We start from the raw sequence: 27,700 nt of genomic DNA, 5'->3' as shown, positions 1-27,700 counted from the left end.
CCACTGGTGGAAGGAAGGCAGCAGCCCTTCCATCAGGGAATGGCAACACAAGTCAGATTCTCACATGCACAGCATCACAGGCAGGTTTTCCGCCCTCTCTGTGGACCGGCCACAATGACACTGTGTGGGAGGATTACCACCTGTAAATAGCAGAGAAGTGCACAAGCAAATACTTGGCACCCAGCCCTCCTCCAGCTCCAACTTACTGTTCCACCGCTGCTCCAAGGACTGCATGTAGCTCCACTTGGCTACAGCCCTGAGCTCCTCCTGCCATCTCCCACAGTCCCCCTGGCTCCTCAGGTACCACAGTTAGTGCCCACGGATAAGCACCTTGTCTGTGTGAGGTCACAGCTCTGTACTGAACCTTTCCCTATAGATAGAGCTTATGGATTTTTATCACCCTAAGCACAAAGTCTCTCTGAGCTCTGAAGCAGTCAATAGTGAGAGCCAATGCCCTGACCTGACCTTCTTAAGCGCATTACTCCTTGTACCCCAACTGACTGTCACCCCTGCATTAAATAGTGCAGGGTCATGCTATGAGCTTTAGTTCCACAAGGGTTGCAGATTATTACTTTGGAAGCAGCATGCAAAAGGACTCTCAGGAAGAAACATGTACCCAAATCGGACCTAAGAGGTCTCCATTATGACCTAGATTTCAGCCAGCCAAGTACATCATCATTTTGCAGCTACTCAAGCAGTAGCTGAGTCTGACTGCACGAAGCCTGGAGCTTCATAAGCCCAAGCAGCAAGTTTTGAGTAATATCACCCACCCTGACCATTTGCACAGCTCCAGTTCTGACAGCAATGCTCTTCTAATGCTAGCTGGTGCCCACAGACAAGCTGCCAAATAGTTACCATTGTGCGCAACCAACACTGAGGGCAGTGAGACAACCTGCTTTGTCACACTAACTTGCAGCATGATGGGGGAAAGCCCTTTCCTTTTGATATAAAGATTTCCTGTTCCGAGCAGAGGATGTGGACCTATGCCTCCAGTCATCCAAAGAAAGCAAAGAAGTCTATGCATAGATCTGTGTTGTCCTCTGTAGGCCTGTGATTCACAGATAATATACAATTAATATCTTATACTTCTCTTGAGGAAAGCCATAATGCTATCCTTCCTACAGAGAAGTGAAAGACGTGCCAGCGCTTGATGTTTGTTAGCCTGCAAAAAATAATTGTGACACTATTTTTAATGTCAATACTGCCTGCATGCAGGCTCCCTTTCCATAAGACAGAGATAAGCTCAGCATAAATCTCCATTAGGGATGTCTTGCACATCCCTGAAATCCCAGCTCTGGCAGTTGTACCAGTCAGCAGTCCTGTTGCAGCTCAGAGCTGTCAAAACCAGTAATCTCCATTGTTCCAATTTGTTCCGTATCTTTCATCTCAGCCACACCTGGGATATAATGAAAGCGTTATGTCTAGCCCATACTTACATTATCTTTCATCACCAACAGCAAACTGTCCTGTGAGGATAAATAACTCTCCTGGCGATGCTGAGAGTCCTGCTGTACCTCCAGCTGCTGCTGAACAGGAAGAGCTCACACAGGCTGCGACACCAGCAGAACAAAGCCCATGCTGGCGTGCCGTGTGGCCGCAAAACACATTTGTCTCCGTTTTTCCCACACTGTCCACAGTGCTGGCCCCAAAAGCGGATGGCAGAGTCACAAAGGACAACTACAACACTCAAAGCCTGTCACACATATTCACCACACCAAGCTCCACCGAAATGCAGCAACACACACACTGCCATGTGCCCCACAACAGCAGCTCACTCTGCCAATGCTGCAGAACGGCCCCGACACAACACTCGATAACTCATCACACGTACATCTCATTGCACATGTGGCAGCACCCAACATCTTGTAAACTGAATATGCCTGCTAAACTGCCTCTGCACACTGATTGCTCGAGTGGTCAGGAAACAGAATCAAGTGGATTGTTAAGAAAATTTGTGGATAAATGGATACGGATACTAGTGCTCTTAAAATTAATTTATTTTAAACATAAGCCATTATAAAGTTTAACTACAGCACCACAGTAGCACTGCTAGAATACAGCCACTTGTAAACATTCTTCATTTGAAAAAAATATTGCCTAAAAGATAACACGAGAATGTGGCATTTTAAATATGACTTGTAATAGATGCCGTTATTACTTAACATATCGCAAGCCCTTCAATTTGCCTGACATGGTGTCAAATGAGTTAAAAAAAACCCCAAGAGCTTCTAAACTGGTTCCAATTCTGTCTGCACTATGGAGTGAGGGCTTTGACCAAGCAAAGGAAGACTGTTACTGTGAAACAAAATGGCAGGGAACTACAAAGGCTTGCTGCGGCAAGGCTGGCTTGCTGCTTGTTTTTTAAGGAGCTGTCTTGAAAGTATCACTTACAGCCCTAAATCACTTTCTTTACATATCGTGAATGAATATGAACCTCCAATTTTCTTTTTGTTTGCCTAAGAGGAATATTCTGAATTTGAACAGCATTTCAGCTGACAAATATAAGACATTTACATTTATCATCCATAGGGAATAAGATTTATTTCTATAACCATTTGAAGTAAGGTAAGCTAAAGGAGAAAGTTGGCAAACAGCAAAAAGAGGATACAAGCTATTCACAGCTAAATTTCAGAATTCATCTCTTAATTTTAAACCTGACCACCAGCAGTAACAGTCCAGAATGTCCTGTGACCTTACACCAGCGACACAACAATCCTGATCATTTTTAAGATGGAGCTTGGTAAACTTTTGACAGTGATGGTTGTATACAACCCCAGGCTGGACGCAAGGAAACCCCTTCCAATCTTACGTTCATTGGGGTTTGCACATACTACCCGTATCTATGTAACACTGAAACAGGAGGGGTGTCACATTAAGAAAACACAGACTCCCGATTTTTTGGTAATGGAGGTGATATACAATTAAAGATCATTTACAAAAATACCTCCAGAGACTTGTCAGGTGGCACATAATCCAGTATCCAAGCTGTGGGGGCCAGAGGTAGGTTTGGGGACCTCCTGCCCCTTACTGTGCCAACAGCTTTTGTCCCTGCGCCAGGTACCTGTGAGCTCCGTGCAGGGAGCTCCTCGCTTCCCCAGCCACCTTCTGCAGCACCCCTACCCCATCTCCCACAATGAACCAGCATCTGTTCACACAAACTAAAGGTACTCCGAATTTTTTCTTTTTTTTTTTTTTAAAAAAAGCCCCTCAGATCTCAGAATAATTAGTATGTAGACATGTAAATTCTTAATAACATGTTAACTATTGTTGGAAAGATAATTTGTGGGAGTTCTCCAGTTCCCTGTCAGCACTGTGTATCTGCTGGCTGGTATTGTTTAAAAGACAAAAAAGTTTCAAGCCTTTCTGCACACCAGCCAATTTTTTATTTAATAAGTCAGCTACAAGTAGAGCCAAACCAAAAAACTTCTGCTATTTTATGCACCATGGAAACAAGAAACCTGTCAATCTGCAATTACCTATTCTACATCCATTTGAGATACTTTTACCGCAGGAGTATAGCCAAGAGGATCAGATCTACAGCCGGCATTTGTCCATGGGAGATGGACATAATTTATATTTTTGTTTCAGCCTCAAATAAGTGTGGATATTAAAACATAACTCAGATTGATGTCAAGGTGTGTGTTAAACTGCATTACAGTCTAATAAAAGCTATAAACTTTTCTCCTCAAATTATTTCTCACAGCAATGTCAACAAGAGGATATAAAAATATTCATAGTGCTCATCTGTAAATCCCACTGTGATAAAACCACACACTGATTTCCTAAGTGATATCATACATTCACATTTTCTTCTAGAGTTGAAATATTCCTTGCTTGAGCCCTATGAAAGCTACTTATTTTTAACGATTCATACTGTTATTTTTTTTCATAAATGCAACACTGCCACTTTTAAAATGAGAGATAATTTGTCTGATGGACCACTTTAGCCTGAAGGTTTATTCTGAGTGTTTAATCCATAGCTTCTGTACCTTTCAAATGCTGATGCTTATTTGTGAAACCCTCAAAAACACATTTTAAAATCCTTAATTTAGCAAAACTCTTAAATGTACTCATGTGCTTAAGCATCATGTGCATCATATTATCCCATTCAGCGGGATTCCCCAAAGCCATACACAGCTTAAGCGCTTTTCTGTGTCAGGTTTGAAACCCTCACGTTAATTAAGCAAGCTCCAAGCAGAATTAATGGTTACAACCGCCTGCAGTGCCTGCGGCAGCTCCAAGGCTCTCTCAGCTTGGACGGGCAACTTTACTAAAATAGAGGGAGCAGCCATAGCACATTTTCAACACCTCCAGCGATACAGAATCCCAGCAGAGCCAAGTGATATGAAGAGGGAAGCTTTAGATCCTACCTCCATACACAGGAGGATTTGGAAGAGCAGGTGATGTAGGAGCAACTCTCCTTCTTGCAAGAAGGTAGTAGTTGAATGGGTATGTAGCTAGTTCTTACCAAACGTAAACTCCTGTAACTCTCTAATTTCACCAGCATGCCAGGCAGCAAACCAGGGTAGCTAAAGAGCAGATGCATCTGTATGACTGAACACACCGTTATTGTATTTACATAAGGCACTAAAATTGGGGTGAAAACTATTTCCCATCTCCACTAACAACATCCATGTGACTGTTTCGTAAGTGGGGAAGGGGATCTGTGAGGCCTGATTACATATCGCAGCTGCAACTCAAAACGCCCAGAACAACTACTGATCATTTACCAGGGAAAACCACCACCGTGGAATGGTTATTCTCCATCTCCGCAGGTCTTTGCATCAGAAACAGGTATCTTTCTGAAGGACATCTGTTATCCAGAACTAATTATTCATACGGGCTTAAGTGGGTGAAACAGGAACTCAGACTAGTTAATATACTTCCTTTTGGATTAAAATTCATGAGTTATTAATTGCATTTTAAATATGCACTAACTGGCACAAAGAATATGGTCGTAGAAAAACTCTAATACTGATAAACTACATAACATTACCCTAGTGATAAAGGAGCACCAAGCATTCTCTCCTTTATGTACTTTCACGTGATTTCTTAAATCCCAGCTGGAGAAAAATATGTCTTGTCTTCTGTTTAGTTCTACTTCAGGCACTAACAGTCTGACATTTTGCTTTCAGGTTCTAGTGACATCATTTTTGAGATCAGAGATACTAAAACTTCGAAAATCTGACATGTCAAATTACAAAGAAGGTATCCGAGAGCAAATGGAGGAACAGACAGACCGAATTAAGTAGCACAAAAAGGGAAAGCAACAGAATGACAGGAGGGGAGAAACAGTCAAATATACAGAAGAGAAAGATTAAGCAAGCAGTCTAGCACAATCAGATGGGTATGAAGAAAAACGTTAAACAATGTTGAATGCACAAACATAAGCATATAAATGCATACATAAAACATGTAGCTACAGATAGTATGGGCATGTTCCCATCCAGACTTATGCACATACAAGATTTTATTCACAAGAATTGCTTATGTTAGAGGGTAATACTCATGTGAGTAACATGATGTACAAGAGGTTGCAGGATTTGGCCTTTCGCTATTTTTCCTTATGTACACGTTGTACATCTGTAAAACATGTAAGCAGGAATTTTAACTTGAAGAAGACAAAACTTGGAAATAATAGGACCTAAGGGAAACCTTTACCATGAAAGCTCGTGGAACTGCAGTTCTACAAAAATCCGAGACGAATACCCTAAAGACTAATTATTTGACAATACAACTAATGTTATTGTTCTGTTTGAAGCATAATAAAGTAAAATTTGCAGTTTGCATAGATATAGGATGCTTGTTGGAAGAAAGCATGATGCATGTGTGAATTGGAGAATCTTAATTAACCCACTAACTACTCTCTGCAAAAAGACTAATAACAACTCTGAAATGGGTGTGACTTAATTCTTACAGGCCTGTTTCTGCAGTTTAATGAGACTGTTAGCTTACCTCAACCCAAACTCTGTTTATAATAACACGGTATCTTTATAGGACAATAAGCAGACTATGATTCTCATGAGTGACAGAAGTCAGATGCCTTGTTTGTGTGATACAGGTTATTATACTCATTCTACAGATAGGAAACCAAAGCCCGGTATGTCACTTTCCATGAACCATCCAGAAGTCTGGGAGGGCCAGGAATGGAGTTCATGGGTCAAGCTGGGATGGGGTGACAACACAATTTTACTCTAGAAGATGACATCTGATACTCTATTTGGAATAGTGTTTTACAAGACGTTAAAAAACATGAAGTGTAAAAAAATCAACAAAAAATACAAGACTCTCTTCAGTCATACAATACAATAGTTAAACTAATAATAATAACTTAAAATAATAATTAAACTTACTAATACAATAATTAAACTTCTTACAAAGTATTCTCACTTTGAAACTATAAAAACAGCATTAAAAGCCACTAATCAAGCAATCAAGACTTCATGAACTTCCAAAAGTTTCTGCCTGTGGATTGACGAAACGGTGCAAAATCTCAATATCATACATATGGGTGCCCAAAACACATGGAGCCAGAACTTCCCAGTGTTACTGTTATCCTGCCAGAACACCAGATTCCCTTTCCTCAGGTGGTTCAGCAGACCTCTGGGCTGTTATCCTATCACATCTATCCACCTCTGCCAGAACTGCGCCCCAGCTTCATTTGCAAAACTGGAAAGATGCAGAAAATATGCTTTGACAAGACTAAACAAAGATGAATAACAATATAAAAGAAATAATACTTTTAGAACAGTCCTCACTGAACCTACATCAGTCTTATTTCTTAATTTCTGCAAGATATCTATGCTGCAAAGTGCATACTAGAAATAGTTCCATCAAAAACAAATTACATATTCAGTAACATCCACAGCAACTATTTATACAGGACTTTTCGATCAAATATATTTGGGCTATTTTTCCTAAATAATATGAAATAATCCATTATTTAGATTATTTCAAATACAATGTTTGGAATTTGCAAACTATTATAACACACACAAGTTTACTTATGCAAAGGATGGCTTTTAGAAGTCACAATACTGTGGGTTTTACAAGAAGCACGTTTTCCTTGAAATGACAGTTGAAAATCCTTGCAGAAGGAATTACCTTTAGCCTGTAAAATACAATTTCTGGCAACGCTCCCTAAAGCAGAACACTCTTGCCTCTAAAAACGAGCCACGGCGCCATCAGCAGCACTGGTTACTCTTTCCTGGCAGGGGGAGCCCGGTGCATCCCGGAGTGCCAGCGAGGGGCCGTGACCAGCCGGCTCCGGGCGCTCCCTGCGCGGCGGCCACACCGCCCCGAGGCCGCCAGCGCCGCGTCCATGGCCGGCGGGGGCAGCGGCTCCCGTGGCGGCGGGCGTGGGCGAGAAGCGGCTCGGCCTGAGGCGGGGAGGGCCGGGGGGGAGGCAGCGGGACGGCCAACCGGAATGGGAGAGAGGAGCAGAGGCTTTGTGTATAAATATATGCGTGTGCGTGCATTCATATGTGTATATACACATACACATACATGTCTGTCGGTGCTTGTCCCTGCGCCATCCTGGCACCAACCCCGCCGGCCGCCGCCTCTCTCCCCGCTGGAGGCCGCGGCGGGGCGGGCCCCACTCAGCCGGCCGCGGCGCGGCCCCCCCGCCAGCCCTCCCGCACGTCCCGGGGGCTGGAGGCCCAGGGCCCGGCCCGGCCTTACCCTGGCTGTCCCGCACCTTCTCCGCCATGGCAAGCAGCCCCGTGCCGTCGCCATGGCGACGCGGGCCTGGCCGGGTCTTCTCCTCCCGCCGCCGCTTCGCTTCTCTTCGCAGCGGCCGCGGGCCGGGCCGGGTGGGAGCAGGCCGGGCTGAGCTAACAGACGCAACCACCTTCCCTCCGCCCTAGAAAGCTCGTTCCTTGCGGGCTCGGCGGCCTGCTAAGGCACAAAGCGAGTGAAAGGTGATGGCAGCAGCTGGGCGCTCTGCGTGCCGGCCTCGGGTGCTGCACCGCGCAGGAAGCCGCGGCCGCAGTCTCCCCAAAACGTCCATTAGGCCCAGAACGTGGACCGCAGTGTGGAGGCCCAGCCCCGGCCTGCTCCCCAGTGCCAGCCACGCAGGGGCTTGCGGAGCCACCCACGTTGTGCTCAGGACAGGGAGACCATGTCCGAAGGCCGCACCTGGGCTAGGGAGCTGCGGCCGGTGCGGCACAGCGCTGCCCCTGCCGCCGGGCCCCGGTGAGCCTCTGGAACCGGCCACTTCACCGCACTCCGTGCCTTTTAAAAATAGTTTTCCCAGCCATTGCAGAGATTTCTGCGTATCTGATCTTTAGAAAGTGAAAGAACATTTTATCCTAAACACCATTGTGCCAAAACAGCTAAAATATTCTGTCTCAGTGATATTAAATAAAACTCTGCAGTTTAAATTTAGCTGTGTGTTTTAGCAGACATGCTTGCGATGCCTGGTTCTTCTGACTCTAAAACAACTGTGAAAGTAGAGAAAATATAAATATTAATATTTCAGCAAGATGCAACCACATATTCATAGAAAATAAATATTCATGAAGTTCTTAGAACTAAAACATTGTCCTTGCCACAGCAGATGCTTGCTTGTCAGATGTTAAATTTTTGCGAAGCCCATGTGACTGACCCCTCCTCACACCCTCACCTACACCTGTCCAACAGTTGTGAAGTTCTCAGTGTTCATGGAAGCCTGAAATTAAAAAAAAATAAAAATCACAACCCAAATAGGGCTTATTTGCTTTTACAGAATCACTTTTTATGACATTTTAACACTTGCTATTTGCCTGAAAGCCACTTATTTCTGTGTTTGTATTGAATGTGGCTCAGAGTAAAGAGGGTATGATAGAGACCCAAGAGAATACATCCTTACTCTGCTGGGAAAACAGCTGATTATGCTCTCTAACCAAGCTGATCCCTCTGAAAGGTTATCTACAGATTTGAACAGTTTATTAAAGTAACTAAATACTTCAAATCACACGTTTGACTACAAGAGGAGCATGGATTTGTTTCCTTTCAAATTGATAACAAGTTTTGGTGAGAATAGCATGGCAGCCAAAGTCAGAGGATACAGCAGCAGGAGCAGCAGAAGGAAAGGCCCTTATCTTTTAGTCTTACAGGGGTCCCATTTCTTGTTCCCTCAGCCCCTCCAGACAGAAAACCTCTGTCTTTCCTGGTTGTAGATCTATGGTGGTGGATCAGTCACTTGTTTGAAACTGAAGAAAAGTGTGAAATACATTATTTTGGCAAGGACGGAGCTTTTGTATCTCTTCTCTCCCCTACTCCAAACGTGGCATTTCATGTTCTTGAATATCGTGCCTAGCATTAGATTTCTTACGTAATTTTCCAGATCACCTGATTCATCATAGGACATTTACAGCTCTTCTACAAATTCAACACTAATTCAAAGTGTTTACCACATTTCCCTAATAAAAGCTTTAAAAATATCCTGTCTAGTCATTCAAAATACGAACAACATTCAGTTTTTAAATAGATACAAATATTACCTATTGTGTGCATTTCTTGAGATTCTTGCGCTTTTACAGTTTTTACTTCGAATGGAAGTGAGTGACTGCAAATGTGACGTGACAGGACAGTAGCTCCACTCGGGCCACTACCTTTAACGTCTTCCCAGTGATCTCACCAGGGCTTGCACTTGGCTTTCCTCACCACCCTGTCCTATCTGACACACACGTCTTTGTTTTGGTAACGAAAGCAGTGTGCAAAAGCCAACCAAACACGGGGAAATCATGAAGTACACAACAGCTACGACACGTTGTGTTTGCCACATTTACATCCCATCGTAGCCGCTGACTCTGGCCCTCAGGAGCTGCTGTTATACAGTAGCTCCTCGGGGAAAGCATTGTTCTGAGTATGTAAAATTATTGGTCAAATCCTGCACATTTGTACTCGTTAAGTTTGATACTGGTAGCCTAGCTGCAGAATCTTTTGTGACTTACAGCTAACAGTAATTTCAGTAAACAGTATTTTGCACTGTCCGACCTGTTTTGTTGAGATTCCACGCAGGACAATACCTGTAAATGAAAGTGCTTCGTTTGCATCGTCTGCTCCAGCCTGGAATTTCCTTTTGCTTTCAATAGCTTGCAGCCAAGTTTCAGCACCTGTTTCCCCTTCTTCCCCCAGTTCCTGACACACGGAGCTTTGGTATCTTCCCTGTCTCCGGGAGCAGAACAAAATGTGGAATGAGAAAGCACTTCAAAATGAGAACTCACTGCTTTAAAATTTCCTGGCAACATGTATTGAAAAATCTATGTAGGAAAAAAAATGTTAACAATTATAATGCAGATAAAATATTGGACCTGAACCACATGACTTCGAACTTAATGCACAGACATCTCAAACCATGGATATGAGTGGGCTGAAAAAACTAATAGCATTTTGGCACAGAAAAGTACAAAAGGAAACCCAGAACTACTAATTCAACAGCTTGAAATATCAGCTGCTGCATACAAGATCTTTAAAGAGCTCCTCTGAAGAGAACATACCCTTTTAAACTTGTAATTTTTCATTTAAAAAATGTCAGAAAATATCTCAGGGAAAATACGGAAAAATACAGCACTGTTGATATAAAGCCTGAGTCCACTGAAGTCTAATAGACGTAAGGTACCTTTGCCCCTGCACCGAATTTCATCACACACATTCCTCTCAGCTATCAGGGTCCTGTCACACATTTTGTGTATTTTCCATGCATATGTTCAGAAATTTTGTTCAGCAATGAAAAACAGCTCTAAAATGGGAAAAGTGATGTAAAAGATAAAGCAGCTCAAGGAGGTATAATAACGTCCTACAAAGCAGTGTCCCCACATGGCTTCAGGGTTGCAGCTTTTGGACAAACCTTTGCTCTGAACACTTGCTGGAGACCTTCGCCAGAGAACTCCCTCTGTGGGTCCTTGGGGACCATGTCACTGAAGGCACAAAGAAGCGTATGCATGTGCCCTTCACAGAGAAAGTAAATGAATAGCTATGGTTCTGAGACAGGAGTCTGTCTGTAGCTCCTCTGTAGCTAAATGGGTCCAGAGCTGGCACCTGGGAGGTGTTTCCATGTCACAGTACTCTTTTTCACCAATATAACACGAGTGACCCTAGTGCATTTGGCATCTCCATTTCACTCTTCCTCTGGGATCAGCAGGTGATCTGAGTGACTCAGAAACAGATTCTTCAAAACAGAGTATTATCTAAATTATTATCTGTTCATGCAAATGATACACAACAACCAGATAAAAATGAGAAAAATACTCCATCATTCCTTGCCTATGCTGTATCTTTCCCTTCCGATTTTGGGTAAATTACACTGAAAGCAGCTACCTCGTTATTTGATGTGTGGGAGGGAAGACAGCCTTTCTCTGGCTTGTTCTGCTGCTGCAGACTTTGATCCTATGCTTGGACCACATGAAGACAAGCCTAACAGAGTGGGTAGGGACAGACAAGTAGGCATGCCCACCCTTACTTGCTCTACCACTGACCTCTTCCAGGTGGCTGGTATTTTCTTGTTAATCTTATTTGTCATCATTTTGTTTTCTCTTTGTAAAATTGAAGTCTTCCTGCACTGACCTACAGAACAGAAAAAAAACACATGGATTAGCAAGGGGGTTCCTTTATTTTTCATATAGGTAATAAAACTAGAAGCCCAAAATCAAATCTCTTAAATAAAATGTCAGGATATGATTCCTTGAGACATTTGGAGTTCACCGATGATGAAAGGGGAGGATCCAGCTCTTTCTTCAAGTCTCGCGCTTCCTTCTCTTCTGCTGGCTGCACAACTTCCTTCTACCTTGTGCTGGCTCTGCCCTTCATTGAGAGCAGGTATGAGTCACTGAAGCAGCAAAAAAATAATCCATCAAAAAATGAATAGTTTTTTGCCATATTAAGAAATTCGGTAAAGGGTCTGACAAGCATCTGAATCAGCACAGCCAGGAAGTTGGACCATGCAATTAGAAGTGATGGAGAAATAGGGAGGAAGGCAGGAAGGGTAAGATGTTCTTTTAGAGGGAGATGGCTCAGTGGTTGGCTGAGTCTGTAAGTAAAACTCAGGAGGAAGGAAAGGGAAAAAATAGGTTTGAAGACTGCTTATAATAGCAGCATCTCAAATCCTCTCAGTCCATGGGATGGCTTTGGAACTGTACTGGCAAATCTCTCTTGCTGCTCATATACAGCTACAATCCTATGGATCTTTAGCTGCTCCTATTCAGCTTCAACAAAGCTGCATCTAAGGAAAAGTGACTGAACATGCATTAAAAATGAGTTACTAGGAAAAAGGAAGCATTTATTTCCCTCAGCAGTATTCCTCAATGTCAAGGAGCTACTGGCAGTGCTCGGCCTCTGGGACTATGCCTAAAGACCTGCAGCAGAAAAAAGCTTTCACTTTTATTTCTAAGTGCCAGGATGCTGTTCCTCATCCCACCCAGGCACAGAAATGGCCCTAGAGATCTACATATTTTAACCTTCAGACTTTATTACCATTAATTATATCTAGAAGTGAAGCCAGGATCCCTGAGAACACAGTGACAGGAACAGAACACAATCATCCATCTGCCTAGCAACACAGGTTGCCATGAGTATTTCTTCTCATGCTCCACAGTCAGCGGGGGCTCACCACTGAACACCGAGCCAAGTTCAAGGGCCGCAGACTGGTAAAGAAAGCCTGCTTCCTCAAAGGAAGACCTTGGTTTCCATATCCAAGATACCTGTGTTCCTCTGCAACCTAGAAGGTGTCAGCCAGCAGCCTGAAATTCAGGAATGAGGGACCTCTGGACCAGCAAAATGTCATCAGTGGAACTGCTCCTGCAGGAGACAAAAGCAATGACATTGGCAACATGAATGCAAACTCCATTCTTCCTTTCTCTGTTTCTTTTCATAAAGTTATTTGTGCATGTTTCAATACCATGCAAAAAAATTCCCAGATAACATATTATCAAATCCCTGAGTTTACATACTTAGGAAGAAAAGGAAAAAAACATGAGTGGTCCTGAATACATGGAAATACTCTTTACTGGCCCTAACTCAGAAAATCCTGGAATCACAAACTATTTGTAGCAGGCTGACAGAAAAAATATTCAATATACCCATTTCCTTGGTTCTCCACTGTGTACCTGCTTTATGCCTCACTAGAAGAAAGGATGCTCAAAGTGGTAGACCTTGGATATTACCCAGAAGGCTCATTTTGGTGTTCTTAAAAAAGCAAAGGACTCTTTGATTGTTGTTTAATATTTAAGGGAGGCCCTGTAATAATGTAGAGATATATGAGAAAAACACAAAATCATAGGTTTCAAACTGACGTTTGGACAATCACAACTGAATGGGAATGTTGAACACTGGAATTGTGTTTATGTTACGAAGCTAGTCTTTAAAAATTTCTTATTTTGTTATTTGTTACATGATAACATTCAAATTAAGGGTGTAAAGGCCATAGCATGGGTAAATTGGCCCACAGTATATTTTACAAAGCCATGAGTTGCAACACAGGACTTTGGGATGAGTGGAGGAACTAAGGATGTGTAAATGATCATATATGGTACTGAATCGATTTATATGAGGCATGATATAGTACTTTTTAATACTTAGGAAAATTCTCTTAGCACATGAGTAGCAGAATTACTTTCTTTCAGATCATCTGTCAAGATTATTTGGGCATGGAGATGTTGCTGTACTCACTAGGTTAGTAATAATCAAAACCAAAATCAACCTGGGTATAAGAAAACCCATCAATTTAAGCAGTTAAGATTTTTCTGTTTTCTTCAGAATGCAAGTCATGGTTTAACCCCAGCCAGCAACATAGTCCCACATAGCCTCTCACTCATTCCCCTCTGGTGGGACCGGGGAGAGAATCGGAAAAGTAAGTGAGAAAACTCGTGGGTTGAGATAAGGACAGTTTAATAGGCAAAGCAAAAGCTGCGCACACAAGCAAACCAAAACAAGGAATTAATTCAGTGCTTCCCATGGGCAGGGAGGTGTGCAGCCATCTCCAGGACAGCAGGGCTCCATCACGTGTAAGTTACTTGAGAAGACAAATGCCATCACTCCAAATGTCCCCCTGTTGCTCTTTGTCCCCCCAGCTTTATACTGAGCATGACATCATATGGTATTGAACATCCCTTTGGTCAGTTGGGGTCAGCTGTCCTGGTTGTGGCCCCTTACAACCTCTTACACACCTCCAGCCTACTTTCTGGTGGGGTGGTGTGAGAAGCAGAAAAGGCCTTGGTGCTGTGTAAGCCCTGCTCAACAATGACTAAAACATCCCTGTATTATTGTCCTGGTTTCGGCTGGGACAGAGTTAATCTTCTTCCTAGGAGCTGGTATGGTGCTGTGTTTCGGATTTAGTATGAGAAGAATGTTGATAATACACTGATGTTTTGGTTGTTGCCAAGCAATGTTTATACCAAGTCAAGGACTTTTCACAAGAAGCTGGGAGGGAGCAAAGCCAGGACAGCTGACCCAAGCTGCCCAGAGGGCTGTTCCTTACCATGTGGTGAGATGCTCAGTCTATAGACTGGAGTGGACTGGGGAGCAAATACTGCTGCTCGGGAACGAATGGGCTATTGGCAGGTGGTGAGCAATTGCATTGTGCATCACTTGTTTTGTATATTCTATTATTATTATTATTATTATTATTATTATTATTATCTTCCTTTGCTGTCCTATTAAACTGTTCTTATTTCGACCCACCTTTGTTTTGATTTGGTTTTGTTGTTTTTCCTTTCCAATTCTATCCCCCATCCCACTTGGATGATGGGGAGGGTGTGCAAGTGGCTCCATGGTCCTAGTTGCTGGCTGGGGTTAAACCATGGCAATTATTAACACTGTTTCCAGCACAAATCTAAAACATAGCCTCATACTGGCTACAATTTATTAAAAAAAAAATCTAGACCATGTGCTTCAGAAGATAATGTTTGGATAATTTACGTAGCATTATCCTTTTAAATCTACAGTAGGACAGTAAGGGAGAAAATCATATTCTCTAACAAGTCCCATTAACTTAATGTGTTCAGAATTTGTCTTTACAAGTCTGACCCCACTACCTGCTCCTGTTAACTCCAGAATTTCAGTGGGAATAAGGTTAAGGTCTGTGGAACTGATCATAATTTGATTCACAATTTATTCATCTCCACTGACACAAATGGTACAGGATTAAGACCAGCATTATAGCATAAGCATCACCTCAGTTCTCATTCATCTCAGAGTTTTTTTGTTCAAATGGCTAATTGTGTGGCTAGCTTGTTTTTCCAGGTTTGTGACATTTTCTTATTATTTAAATATATGTGTTAACTTTGCAGATATTAAATTCATTTGCATATTTAAATAATGTTAAGTCTGATATAACTAGAGATAGTGTACAGAGTATGTTTTTTAAATTTTCCTATATAAACTTATGATTGTAAAATGAAAGTTGCTTTGAAGTAAGAAATATACTTTGTTACTTTAAGGGCAGGGGATGCAGCAGAGGAACAGAACTAAAACACATCCCAGAAATATTTTCTCTACCTTCAGAATAAGAAAGAAATTGAACTCCTGTTTGATTCCCTTGTGAGAGCTAGGGGACTTGATGCACTGTGGCCAGAAGATAGATAACTGTATTAATGAAAATCTAATCTGTGCTCAGAGACTTTTCATGTTGGCTATGAATGTAAAATATTCATACCACAATAGATGGTTACACTGTCAAAAGCTGAAGTTCAGCCAATTTTATCAGGAAGAGTTGACATTTTCTGTATTCTTCATTCTAGGGAACAGGAAAAATAAACCATCAAAACTGCTCCTCCACTTGTAAATTTTGTCAGTGTAGCTATTTAGATATGTCATAAATCTACACTTAGGAAGTGTTTGTCTACTGAGCCATTTAGACACAGTAACTCGAACTAAGAGAGGTAACCAATACTTTGGATTGGTTGAGTTTTCAGTGTCACTGTGCCAGGGTAAGCATCACCTGCTTTTGTATCACCTTCTCTGCCATGCCCCAAGGATTTGAGTAGGAAACTGATTAAGTTAAAAAATACTCTTTTTTATTGTTGTGGTTACCAGTTTGTGAGCTGGGTGAGTGCAGCAGAAGAGACAGCCTAGGAACAACTGACTGGGACTGAGAAAACACAGACCTGCCACCAAACAGCAGCCTGAGACTTTCGGCACAGTCCTCCATCAGTGGGTGGAAAGGGCTTTTGGTCCATTGCTGGCTTGCCTTCTCCCAACTCAGATGGCCGCCATCCTGAACTAGCTTCCAGCTGTGCTCCCTTCATGTGGAGGCCACCGAGGAAGCAAAAGCAGGGCTTGAAAAGAGAAGCATGGTAATTTGTTAGGCGAGCTAACAGAGCTGGGGGAAAAAAATAAAAGAAAAATAAACCACCACACACACACACAAAACGTGGACCATATGACCCCTTTTTCAGCTCTGAAATAGAAGTTTCATGCCTTCAACAGAGTACAGTGGCCACCACTTTCAAACAAATTTAGCTTTATTACGTTGCATCACGTGGACTATTAGAGTGAAATGGCTAGTTGGTACCTGCAAGGAAAATGGCATTGTTTGCAAAGGAAGGCATGGTAAGGACATTGGCCTTTGTGGGACAGAAAGACAAGCAGTTATCACATGCAGAGCCCTAAGGAGTGGGGAAAACTCCAACATGCTAAACTGATTTTAACAGATCGTGTAGACAGATGCAGATAAAGGCATCTTTATCTGCACTTAGAGGCACTTAAATATCCTGATAAAGCCATTTAAATTGTCTTAGAGTTGGACATTCAAAGCTGTATCACTTAAGCATTTATGAGGCTGTTCAGTGAACCACACCAGGGACTGACAAATAACCTGAAAAATAACCCAGGAAAAACAAATGGGCAACAAAGTACTAATGGGTTATTTCCCAGCGAGATAAGTTCTCATTTGCTAAATAGCCACATAAATACTTGCACAGCAGAATGTAGGGAGCGACAACTGCTTAAGCCACTGTTGCTGATCAGATAGACTGATCATCCAGAGATCAGTGTGTAAGTTTACTCCAAAATGTAAAGATTTGCAGCATTAGGAAAGCTGTGATCAATTACACTTAAGGAAGCTATGAGTAAGACTATGCAGGACAGTGAAAATGGACTACCTAATATATGCATAAGTTTTAAGCTGCTAACTAAACTTTACAAAGTGGGAATGTAAGTTTAATAATCCATCTGAAACTGAGGATCAGTAAACCATAGACAGGTAACTTTTTCCCAGTTTTATGTCATTGGCACCATGATTTACCACCAGGAATTGGACAGCTGTGTAAATAAACCTAAAAGTAGAATCACAGTGTGAGACAGTTATTTTCTTATAATTACTTATTGAAGTATATGATTAAAATAGAACACATCTATAATCTGTTTTGTATATACTTTCGTGATACAGCAGTATTTATTGTCAGTGCTGTGTACATCATCATCACCTTGAGAGCTATAGTTTCTGTCAGTTTAGATTAACTCAACCAAACACAGAGTCCGAGAAGGAATGTAGTTTTTAACTAAACCAGATCTGGAAGCCTGAAGACCAAACCTTGCTGCAGTGATTTGAGGCGATACTGTTGTCTCTTGGCGACCTTACTTTCCACTGCCAGCTGTCATGTCCCCCTCTGTAACAGAAGAATCAGGTGGCAATCAGGTGCCTCGTTTCACCCCAGCCTGGCTGTACAACACAGCATATTTAACACTTTAAATTGATAAACAAAGCTGTGACCCAGGGAGTGATCACACATCCCATTCTGTCACTTCTCAAGCAGTGCAGCTGCTGGGACGGTAAGATCTTAAACCGCTGTAGCTAAACTAGACAAAATCTGCCAGTGAAATTAAGTGTTGTTTCTCTGTTACCAGACCTCAGCTGTGACCCTCAATAAGTCTTTTAACCCCTATTTTTCAAACACTAACACATGTGATTTTGCATTTGTAGTTATTTACAGGATTAAGAACAAACCTCCAAAAGTTCGGAATGCCTTACCTGCAAAGTGATATTGTATCATGTATCTATTGCATGTGGGCTGAGTGTTAGTGTTGTATAATTTAGGATATCTTTAAGATAGTATAGAGTATCTTTAAGATAGTATTTGTACCTCTCTCCCCATCTCCTTTGCAAGTAGTTTGTCTCTTAGATGTAGTGTGGAGCATTCAAGACGCGTTAAAGACACATGATTGAAGAGAGCACTAAAATATAGTATTAAAGAGGTGAAGCTGAGGTTAATTTCTAGAAGAAAATGTAGAATAAGAAAATGTGGAGGACGTAGCAAGAAGGGAGGCATATAAGAAGAATGTGGGACCTCAGACAGGTGCATACCCAAGTGCTGAGCCCTTTGAAAATGTTCCCCTTTTGTGTCCTGTGTGCCTCCTGTGTGCCTGTAGGCCTCCAAAGATGCTCCTGGAAGCAGACATATCCTTGAAGCATGGCCTGCAGTCCACCACCACTTCTCCTCTTCCCATAGTGAAATATTTGCATGCTAGGTGCCCAGATTTCACAGAGATGTAGACAGGCCCATGATTCCCAGATCCCAAGCCACTAAATTAGCCACTTTGCTAACCTCTAGCCCAGACATCAGCAAGTTTATCAAGGTCAAATAGCAAGGTGGTGCAGTACCATGTCCTCCCTTCTGACTGATGGTCAAATATATACAGTCTTGGCCTGTGTGGCTACAGTAGTCTTTTCACTAAGCACTTTATCTATGAAAGCTTCCAAAATGGCTACCAGAAATCTGTCAGGATGCTCACGAACTGATCTGGTAGCCATGGAGATACGCGTGATTCTTCTGATCTAAAATTTCAGAAGTCTGAGAACCTCTTGTTCTCCTAAATGACTCTAGCAGCCAAAATTGTCAGCATATTTTCAGAAGTCCAGTTTCCAGAGTGACTGAAGGCCTCCACAGTAAATACGACATAGTCCCAGAAAGGGCTAAAGGAGGTAAGGAGGTTTTCTGTCTTAGTAGGATTACTTTGATTCAATAGTAGAAGGAAGAAGCTGATTTTCAGAGCTCTGTTTTTATCACTTTCCAACCTATATTCAGTGCCATAAAATACCAATGCATAGTTATCAGCCTGAGCTATTGGCTCCCCTATAGATTTGAGAAATGAGAAACAGAGAGGAGAATCTCTGATTTGAGACTTTGAAAGGAGTAAATACCCATCTATTTTTCCTCAGTAGTGGCACTATTCAGTTATATCAGAGTTACAAAGTAAGGGGGGGGGAAAAAAGCGCTCTATAAATTCACAGATCACTCAAAACTCCAGGCCTGACATTTGGATCTGCATAAGATCTGGTTGGTTATGAAGGAGCCAGTGCCATTAGCAGCAACTCAATGGTTGATATCGGGAGAATGTCTTCTGCTTTTAAGAGAGCCATCACCAAACTATTTTGGCCATCCTCCCAACATCCTTCAATAGCCTGGTGGATTGCAGCAGACAAGAATTGGTTTTACATTAAGCATAAGGTTTCACAGGCAAACCTAGGTTTTAAAAGCTCTTTTTTGTCAACTTTGTGATCACAAATAGTTGCACGGAATTCACCACTTTATATCGCCACTTAGAAATCAAGAATAAAATTGCTAATATCTGGAAGCTGGGGAGCGACAGCATATGTGTTGTCTACTGAAAAAGACAGATAACATGCACTGGGAACAGAAAAGATCTGTGAGGCATTAGTGTTAGAAGAAGAATTAGAATGAAACCCGAATTAAAGGATTTCAAAATAGAACAAAAATAAGAATAAAAGTGAGAAAACACAGTTGAATGATTGAAACAGAAGCATAAGAAAACAAAAGGATGAAAGAAAATCTGGATATAGATAATGAGATAGAAAAGTTCTCAGAATTATATAAAGGAACTTTTAAGTTTTGAAAAAAATGAAAAGAGAGGAGGATCTAAAACACCAGCAGATCTAAATGGCTAATGCAAAAATCCTAGTCTTGAGGCATATACTCATATTCAATCCCAACCATGAGGCATATATGTCTGCTTAACTTTGCCTCACACAAGTAACATCAGTGAGTCCAGCAGTAAGCTCTGCCAGTGTAAATCACACGTCTCCCTCTCTTACACCCCCAGTTTCAGCAGATGCACCGACAGTAAAGACTGGGAAAAAAAGGAAGACAGATATCAAATGCAATTTCCAATTCAGATAAAACAGCAGATTGTTAAAAGCACTGAAAGAAAAGACTTCTCCTTTATCCTTACAAATGTGGTTCCACATATACCTAAAGGGCAGAAAGGGGAAAATTAACATACTGTTACTCAGTTTTAAATGCTTTTATTTTCAAATATTGGCTGTTAGGATTTTAAGAGATCTTGGTGCCCTGCAACAAGCAATTTTATTGCTAATTAAAATACTATGTTTCATAAATTTTCTCAATTCTAAGGAGTTTTCTCATTTTTATTATTCTCCAAGCAGAACCTCTGAAGCAATTCCAGCAGAAGAAGTAATAAAATAGTTTAATAAACTTGACCAAAGAAGCAAAGTAAACTTCGAATTTCAACAAAACTCCTTAAAATCCAAAACACACTCTGAAGAGCACAGTGTTTATTCAGGTTTGTTGGTTTGTTTGTTTGTTTTAAACTTAATTCAGACCACTTCTGGATATCACCCAAGAAAGCACCCGGTAGCATCCCAGCACCAGGCTGCTGAGAGCCTACCCTTGTGCAGGCAGGCAGGTGAGCAGGCAGGCAGGTGAGCAGGCAGGCTCCTTGCTGCTCTGCCAGCCCTTCTGCTTCAGCCTGCATACGGCGGGCTTCTCCATCATTTGGGCTCCATGCTTTTTTTTCCTGCTCTCTGCCTGCAAGCCACAGCCTCCCTGTTAGGCCATAGCACTTGTCCCAAACAAATTCTTCCCTTTCTTGCATCAGGCTGCAGACTTTTCCCAGCCTTGGCTCGGAGGTATCTTTGGCCCGCAGGTGCTGGTTTTCCAGCAGATTGAACCCAACGTGCTGCCAGCTGTGGGTGATGGGTCCGCACCAGCCCCTGGTCCCCACCACAAAAGTAACTGTTTGCATGGCAGGGAGGAGGAAGGCATGAGAGAAAGGGGAGTATTTTCACCCTTATACAAGTTTTGCTGCTGAGTATCCAAAGTGGCTTCTGTGGATTTGTTACCTGTTCACAGCAATAAAAGTTAAAAGTGACTTGGCACCCATATCCATTCTCTTCCCTCCCAGGCTGTCAGTTTGGGGGTTATCTGGGGTAGCATTCTCCAGAGCACTCCTTGTTCACTCAGAAGCAGACGGAGATCTTCAGCTCATTTCACGTGGGCTGCCGCACGCTGCGATCTACTGCCAGTGCAGATCAGGTTCAAGCCAGACGTTTCAATGTTCCAGCAAAGTGAAGTTCTGCATCATTATGGTGAAGTATTTCAAGTATATGAAAGCATTTGAGACACATACAAATGGGGGAGACAATATAGGGGAAGCTGTAAACAAGAAAGGGAGCAATACAAAGGAACAGAAGGAAATATTACCAGAAGTATTGCCTCATAATAAGAGTGCTTCAAATAAACAGTGGACCTAAAGCTTGCTTCTGATTTACTGTTGGTTGCTAAAGCATGGCATTAGATACAAACTCTCAAATTGTCAAGCCTAAGAACTTGGAAGAGCATTGCTGGTGTTAGTTACTATGGAGTTAGAAAAATCCTGTTGGCTTTTGTGATGAGTCTGGCTTCAGAGAAGAAATAGAGGATAAAGGAAAAAAGTTGGTTTTAATAAGTCATCTAAAGATTTGCCATCTGGATATTCATTTCATTTTAAGCTGACCAACTATAACATTATTTTGTGTACTCATTTCATTTAAAGCTGATCAGTTATAACGTTATTTTATCACATAATTGTTTCATTTTCAAGTGTTTTGGTTTTTTTTTTTTTTACTTTTACCCTCAACTGCATTTTGTGTGTCAGTATACTAGAATTTCACAGTGTTCTCCGTAACTAGAGTATCTGAGGCTTTCCCATGTGGAATATGTTGGCAATTTATAAAAAAAACCAAAACACAGCACCTTTCTAGATGGTGCAGACAGTCTGATTTTTCTCTGTTTTGAAGTTGAGAGAGCTGTGCTTGGAGTGCATATGTCTTTTCATTCTTTTTTAACAATACTTTTTAAGTTCTTGAGTTCGTAAATGATAGACAAGCATGTTACTGTCACTTAGCAACCAGCTTGTATTTTGTTTCAGAAACACTGTCCTGTGTATGATAATAGGACTGATAAAACAGTTCCTTGTTATGACTGGCATGCTGTGCTCACCTTGCTTCTATCTTGTTTTAATTTTTGTTGTTGGGGATCTCTGGCTTTGCTGGTTAGTGGAGCCAGAGGGGAGCAGGAGAAACAAGGGCAGATGCTTCATCTCGTAGAGGAACTACCAGGCAGTTCTGTTTTCTTTTGTATGAAAAAGAACTCATAAAATCCAGAATCTCATTTAGGCCATGACCCTGTAATGAACCCAGCAGAGTCACAGGGGTCCTGGGACACAGGAAAAGCGATAGGATAGAGAGCCTTGGATTGCAAATACTGACATCATTCAGGCTACTGCACAAAACATATTGACCTGATGTTACTTCAGAGGATGGTTTGTCTTATGTTCAGTGTCACTAACTTCATGCTGGGTAGTCTAGGAACTTGTTAACTCTTGGACTAGGTACCTTGGAGGAAAAACTCCTGGCTTCCTCCATTGTTGCTAGCATTGTTTCTTTAAAGGAGCATGCCCTGCTGGGATCCCCGGGCGGGTCTATAACACCTGCTGTGGGGCTGCCCTTGCTGGGAGAGTCTGGGACTGCCCTGGTTATGGATGTGCAGCAGCAAGGTGATGTGACAGTGCTTTTCTTCTGGTGCTTATGCTTAAGGAATTGCTCTCAGAGTGTTAGTGGGGGGCTTGCTGAGTTTTTTTGGATGCTTTCCTAGGAAATTACCTGTAGCTGTTTGCTAGCAGTTGCTTTATTGCGTTGCCAGAAGAGTTTCTGTTGCTGCTGGGTCTGTCATATGAAATGATGCTGGTTTTCCTCATCCTGGAAATAAAGAAAGGCTGAGTGGGTTTGCTCCAGCAGAGTGGGTTAAAGAGCAGCCTATGACAAAATAGCTTTCTTTCCAGGGAGCATGCTACAGTGAGGTAAACTTATTGGATAATATGTGAATTCCTAAAAAACAAACAACAAAACTCAAACAGAATAACAGAATTGACTGGGTCTCTCAGCTTTTTTTTTTTTTTTTAAATGCTGCTCTTCTCTATTTCTTGATTTGTGGTGTACATTCTTAAAGTTAAGTGTCATTAAGGCCTGTGCTTTTGTTTGCTAGTGCAGGGTTTGGTTTTGTGTGGGTTTTTGAGCCCATGGATGTGTGATGGGAGGCAGGAGGGCAGAAACTATAAGGGGCCGTTTCCTTCTCTCACTGACTGTGCTGAGGGTTTTTTCCTCTTCTCTTCTGTGCTGACATGTTCTGGGGCCTAACAGAAAAGCAGCTAGCCTTTGGGATGCTACTTCCAAAGGTAAGAGTGAAGAGATCTGAGACCCAGACTGTGGAGAAAGGCAGTTTTGTGCTTTTCCAGTTGCTTCCTGATGCTTTGGTGTCTCCTGGAACCACCTTAGCAGACCTCGGGATTTTGTGGCAACAGCCTTGTAGTACCACCAGAGCAGTGCCTAGACAAACAAAGTGACCCAGCATCGAGCAATTCTTTCTTTTCCCCGTTCATTTTTAATGTACTACATGAGTTTCCTATGTAGGAATTGGTCCTGGGGGAAAGTCTAACGTAGTACCTCTGTCTGCCTGTACTTCTGAGGCTGTAGAACTTAAATAAGCTAACAGCTTCAGGAACGAAAAAATAGCATCCTGTTGCTGGGACAGGTACATTTATGAATGCTTTGGGCTTCAGCTTTGTTTAATGTCCTTGTTACAAAAATGGCTACCTTGAAAGTGTGCTAACATGGATTAATGACTACTCAAAAATAGTTTGTTTACTTGGCTCCGCCCATCACAGATTTAAGGTATGCTGTTAGGCCATGGTAGTACCTTTTGTTAGCATACAATATTTTTTTAGGGCATTTCTGCATGTTGTTTAGCAAGGCCTTCCCAACCTGTAGAAGCTGTCCTTGGTGACCTGAGGAGAGGCAACAGAGGAGCTTGAAGCACTCCAGTGCCACAAAACGTGTGTGGCTGTGCCCCTTTTTTGACTGAAACATCACAAGAGGGGAAGGAGAAAGGTGTATTCAAGAGGCTTAATGAGAAAACAATGAGAGGAGTGTACTGTGTATACTACAGAAGGTGCAGAGTGTCAGAACTGGGGGAAGGACAACCCACAAAGGTGGTCATCTGGACATTATGGGTCTGGAAAGGAGTGCTTGTTTGGGTTTCTTTGGTTTTTATTATTTGGGTTTCGGGTTTTGTTTTTTTTTTTTTAAAGTCAGGTTGAACAGAAAAGTTGCATTAGGCAAGAGCTAGTCTGTTGGCTGACAGTTGTGAATCGTCCTGTCACCCACACTTCTTGGGTCGGTCTTCCCAGATCAGTTGGTTTTAGTTACATATATTGACCATACGTTCCTTTTGGTGTATTAGCAGGAAGGTACACTGGAGCTGACACTCAACTTTAAAACCTATTTATGCTTGTCTTAATAGTCCCTTAGAGAGGCTAGTTGATACTCCCTTGAAATAGTTTTTTCACACTGTCTTCTTGCAGGAAAACAATAATTTTTAGAAGCTGACTCACAATGCTACCTCCTTTTCACAGACTGCTATTCAGAAGAGTTTAGGCTATCTAATTTTTCTGAGTTCACAGCCCTAGTACTCTAGTAAATGTGTATCTGTGGCAGGTTACAAGAAAAATTTCAAGAAACTGTAGGTGTGTGATTTCCTGAACTGAATTATCTTCTTATAAATTAGTTTATATATGATGCTTGATAAGTGTGTGATCAGCAAACTTCTGAATGGTTCTGAATAAAGCCAAAATGAGTCCTGGTTTTAATGTTGGAGAATGCAGCCTTTTTCCCAAGGCCAGGTTTAGAAGCTGTGTCAGTCTTTGAATGCTCAGAATGGAGGTGCTGTTTCTCAGAAGCAAATGGTTTTGGGTTTTGGCTCTTTTTAAGCAAGAAAACCTACTTCTTGAGAACAGGAAATGGGGGGGTGTTCGGGGGTCTCTGTGGGTTCAGTGGGTGCTTGCCCTTTAAAGGGTGACAAACATAGGTCGTGGCTGATTTGCGATGTCCCAGTGTAGCTTTGCAGCCCTTCCTTCTGCTTGGTGAGGTTGCTAAAATACTTCAGCACAGCAAAAGCAAAATGGCATTGGGATCTTAAAAATGACTTAAATACTGACCCTTGACTGACAACTCACCTGGAGGCCCAAAGGGTACAGTGGCAGAAAGGGGAGTGCTATGGAGAAATGTAATAAGAGAAAGACACTACTGAGGAAGAACTGGCTGACCGAACTGGTGCTGGAAACCTGAATTTCAGTCCCTTGAACACTCTTAGCTCTGCTTGTAATCAGGCAGTAACCCTCCTTAGGATCTAACTGATCTAGTTCCTGTGCAAATAATAGGCCTTATTATGGCAAATGACCGCCTCGTTTCTGAGATGAATTGGACCTCATTTGATATTAAAATATCATGGAGAGATTATAGATAGTATGAGGCAAGGTCAATCTAGTTCAGTATCCTGACTCTTGTAGTGAGCAATAGTGAATTCCAGGGAAAGAGAGGAGCGCAGGACAAATGTAGTGGTATTTCTTCAGAACAAACTCCCAGTCTTCTGGCAGAGTCTCTACACAGAGAGTCTATCTATAGATGTATAGATAAGGGGTTCTTCGGGCTAAGAAATCATCAGAACTGACCCTTTGTCATGCAACCTCACTTGTGACAAATTAGCACTTTAAAAATGTCTGAAAATTTCTGACTGGCTCTAATAGTGATTAATGAGGATTTCATAAGAAGAGATGAAAAGGGAGAAAGACTTGCTCCACATGCTCCCTGCTATCACAAAAGGCAGCAGAGTATTTCAAGTATTATATTCTCTTTTAAAGTAATGGTGTGTTGGATCTGGGATTCCGAAGACAATATTAATTGAGGGTAGATGGGTTAAGGACACACAGAAGAGACCAGGAATATATTGTGATGGTCAGATGTAGGGTAAAGCATGAGAACAGCCAGAACACGACAGACAAGGCATCAAGAGAGCAGGACTAGGAAAAGGTAAATGCCTGGGTCCTCCTGCAACACTGAAGGTGTACAAAAAGATTCAAGAAAGGTTCAAAGCTCAGGTAGGATGGGATGGGACCCCTCCAGAGACTATCCAGTCCCCTCCCGAAAACCTGTTCTTCTTTTTGTCACCCCTTTGTCGCTGCTTTTGGCAAACAGGAGGAGGAGAGGCATTTGTAAGAACTAAGGGTGAATTATGGAAAGACCATTAAGGGTGAGGAGAGCAACTGAGTCTAAAGGGGCACAAACAAAAGTGAGGGAAACCAGAGTAACTGATCTGTTGAAGGGCCAAGTCCCAGAGGGAGGATCTGCAATTACTTTTGAGAGGGAAGACTGGTGTGGAGAGAAAAACATCCTCTTAAATTATAAAGTAACACAGTTAGAAGGAAGATGTTACATGATGGATAAATAAAGTGCATAGAATTGCATCGGTTAAGTATGGGTAGATGTCACTTTCCATTTAAACGGAAAGGAAGATTTTTAAAATATGTCTTGAGATAAAATAAAGGACAATTTTAATGGAAGAGTGCTTGTGGTTATCAGCAATTATGTTTTGTTTTTCATATGGCCATCATTATCATGCAAGTAGTAACTTTGCAAATCAAAGCTCAAGTGCTTTCCTCTAGCTCTTTGTTGTTTCAGAAGTTTGCATTACCAAACACTAATTTTTTGATTATATGGCTGATGTCTATCTGTGTGGTCTAGGAAAAGCTGAGCTGAAGTATCTACTATCTGAATTAAAAGAGGGTACAGCAATTTCCTTTTCCCCTTCAAAGTGTGAATAGGGAAGAGGGAAACTCTTGAAACATAGAACTGAAAGAGGACAGGGGAGCTATCTTAGAGTTTTTTCTCAGAGGTAAATGTGTAAGAAATATGTATTTAACTTAAACAGCAAAAAACACTGAGAGGCTGTCATTAAGTTTACACATCTATATCGCTTATGTGTGTATTTTATGTACTTAGCTTTGTAAGAAATGCTGTTCTTACCACAATGAAATCACCTGATGTCTGAAAATAACTAGGATTTCTCACTTTTGTAATAATGGGTAACAGCATACTGTAGTTTGAAAGTACTGTCCTACTACACTTGCAGATATTTGTTTGGTAGAATTGAATGGTTAGATAGTACCATTACTACTATGGCATGAATTAATCTCCTTTACAAAGAAAGTTTAGCCTTCTAATTGGTTTAATAAAGATATAGCCTTAGCAATCAAAAAAAAAATATCCCAGGTTTGTTGTGTTAAACTTGCAGGGGTAAAAAAAATTCCCTATGTACTTGTGCTTTTATACAGGCTTGAATGCTTTAGGGTAAGTAAGTAATCTCTCGATGTGCCTCAAAGCTGTTAGCTGTTTTGTTTCTCCATGGTAACAGGAGTATAAAGCAGTATGAGCATGTTACTGAAGTAGGCAGACATGACATTGTTTAAGAATGGGATTACATATGATGACTGCAGCTCTAGGGTGAGTCTGAATGAGGGCATTTTCTAACACAGAGGTGCTGTGAATGTATGTAGATGTGCTGATTTCAGGTAAGGCTTAGGGATCCAAAAC

The 27,700-nt window shown here is 41.8% G+C and overlaps 1 protein-coding gene across 4 annotated transcripts in view; it reads right to left on the bottom strand.

Moving 5' to 3' along the window:
* The window catches only part of EFCAB2 (EF-hand calcium binding domain 2), a 30,895-nt gene extending 22,707 nt beyond the window's left edge, over nucleotides 1-8,188 (bottom strand). The window contains exon 1 of one of the 4 annotated variants that reach the window (XM_065057925.1): nucleotides 7,684-8,188. Coding sequence is in view for 2 of the 4 variants with exons in the window: in XM_065057928.1 (XP_064914000.1) it covers nucleotides 7,700-7,737 (38 nt within the window). In the remaining 2 variants the exon portion in view is untranslated. Of the gene's footprint in view, nucleotides 1-7,104; nucleotides 7,613-7,683 lie in introns of those variants that run through there. The other 3 variants (XM_065057928.1, XM_065057927.1, XM_065057926.1) reach the window with 3 other exon arrangements.
* Between the last annotated feature and the right edge of the window lie 19,512 nt (nucleotides 8,189-27,700).

This window comes from Columba livia, chromosome 3, assembly GCF_036013475.1.
Source record: "Columba livia isolate bColLiv1 breed racing homer chromosome 3, bColLiv1.pat.W.v2, whole genome shotgun sequence".
NCBI lineage: Eukaryota > Metazoa > Chordata > Aves > Columbiformes > Columbidae > Columba > Columba livia.
Note: the sequence above shows the minus strand (reverse complement) of the source record. Positions and strands in the feature narration are given on the sequence as shown.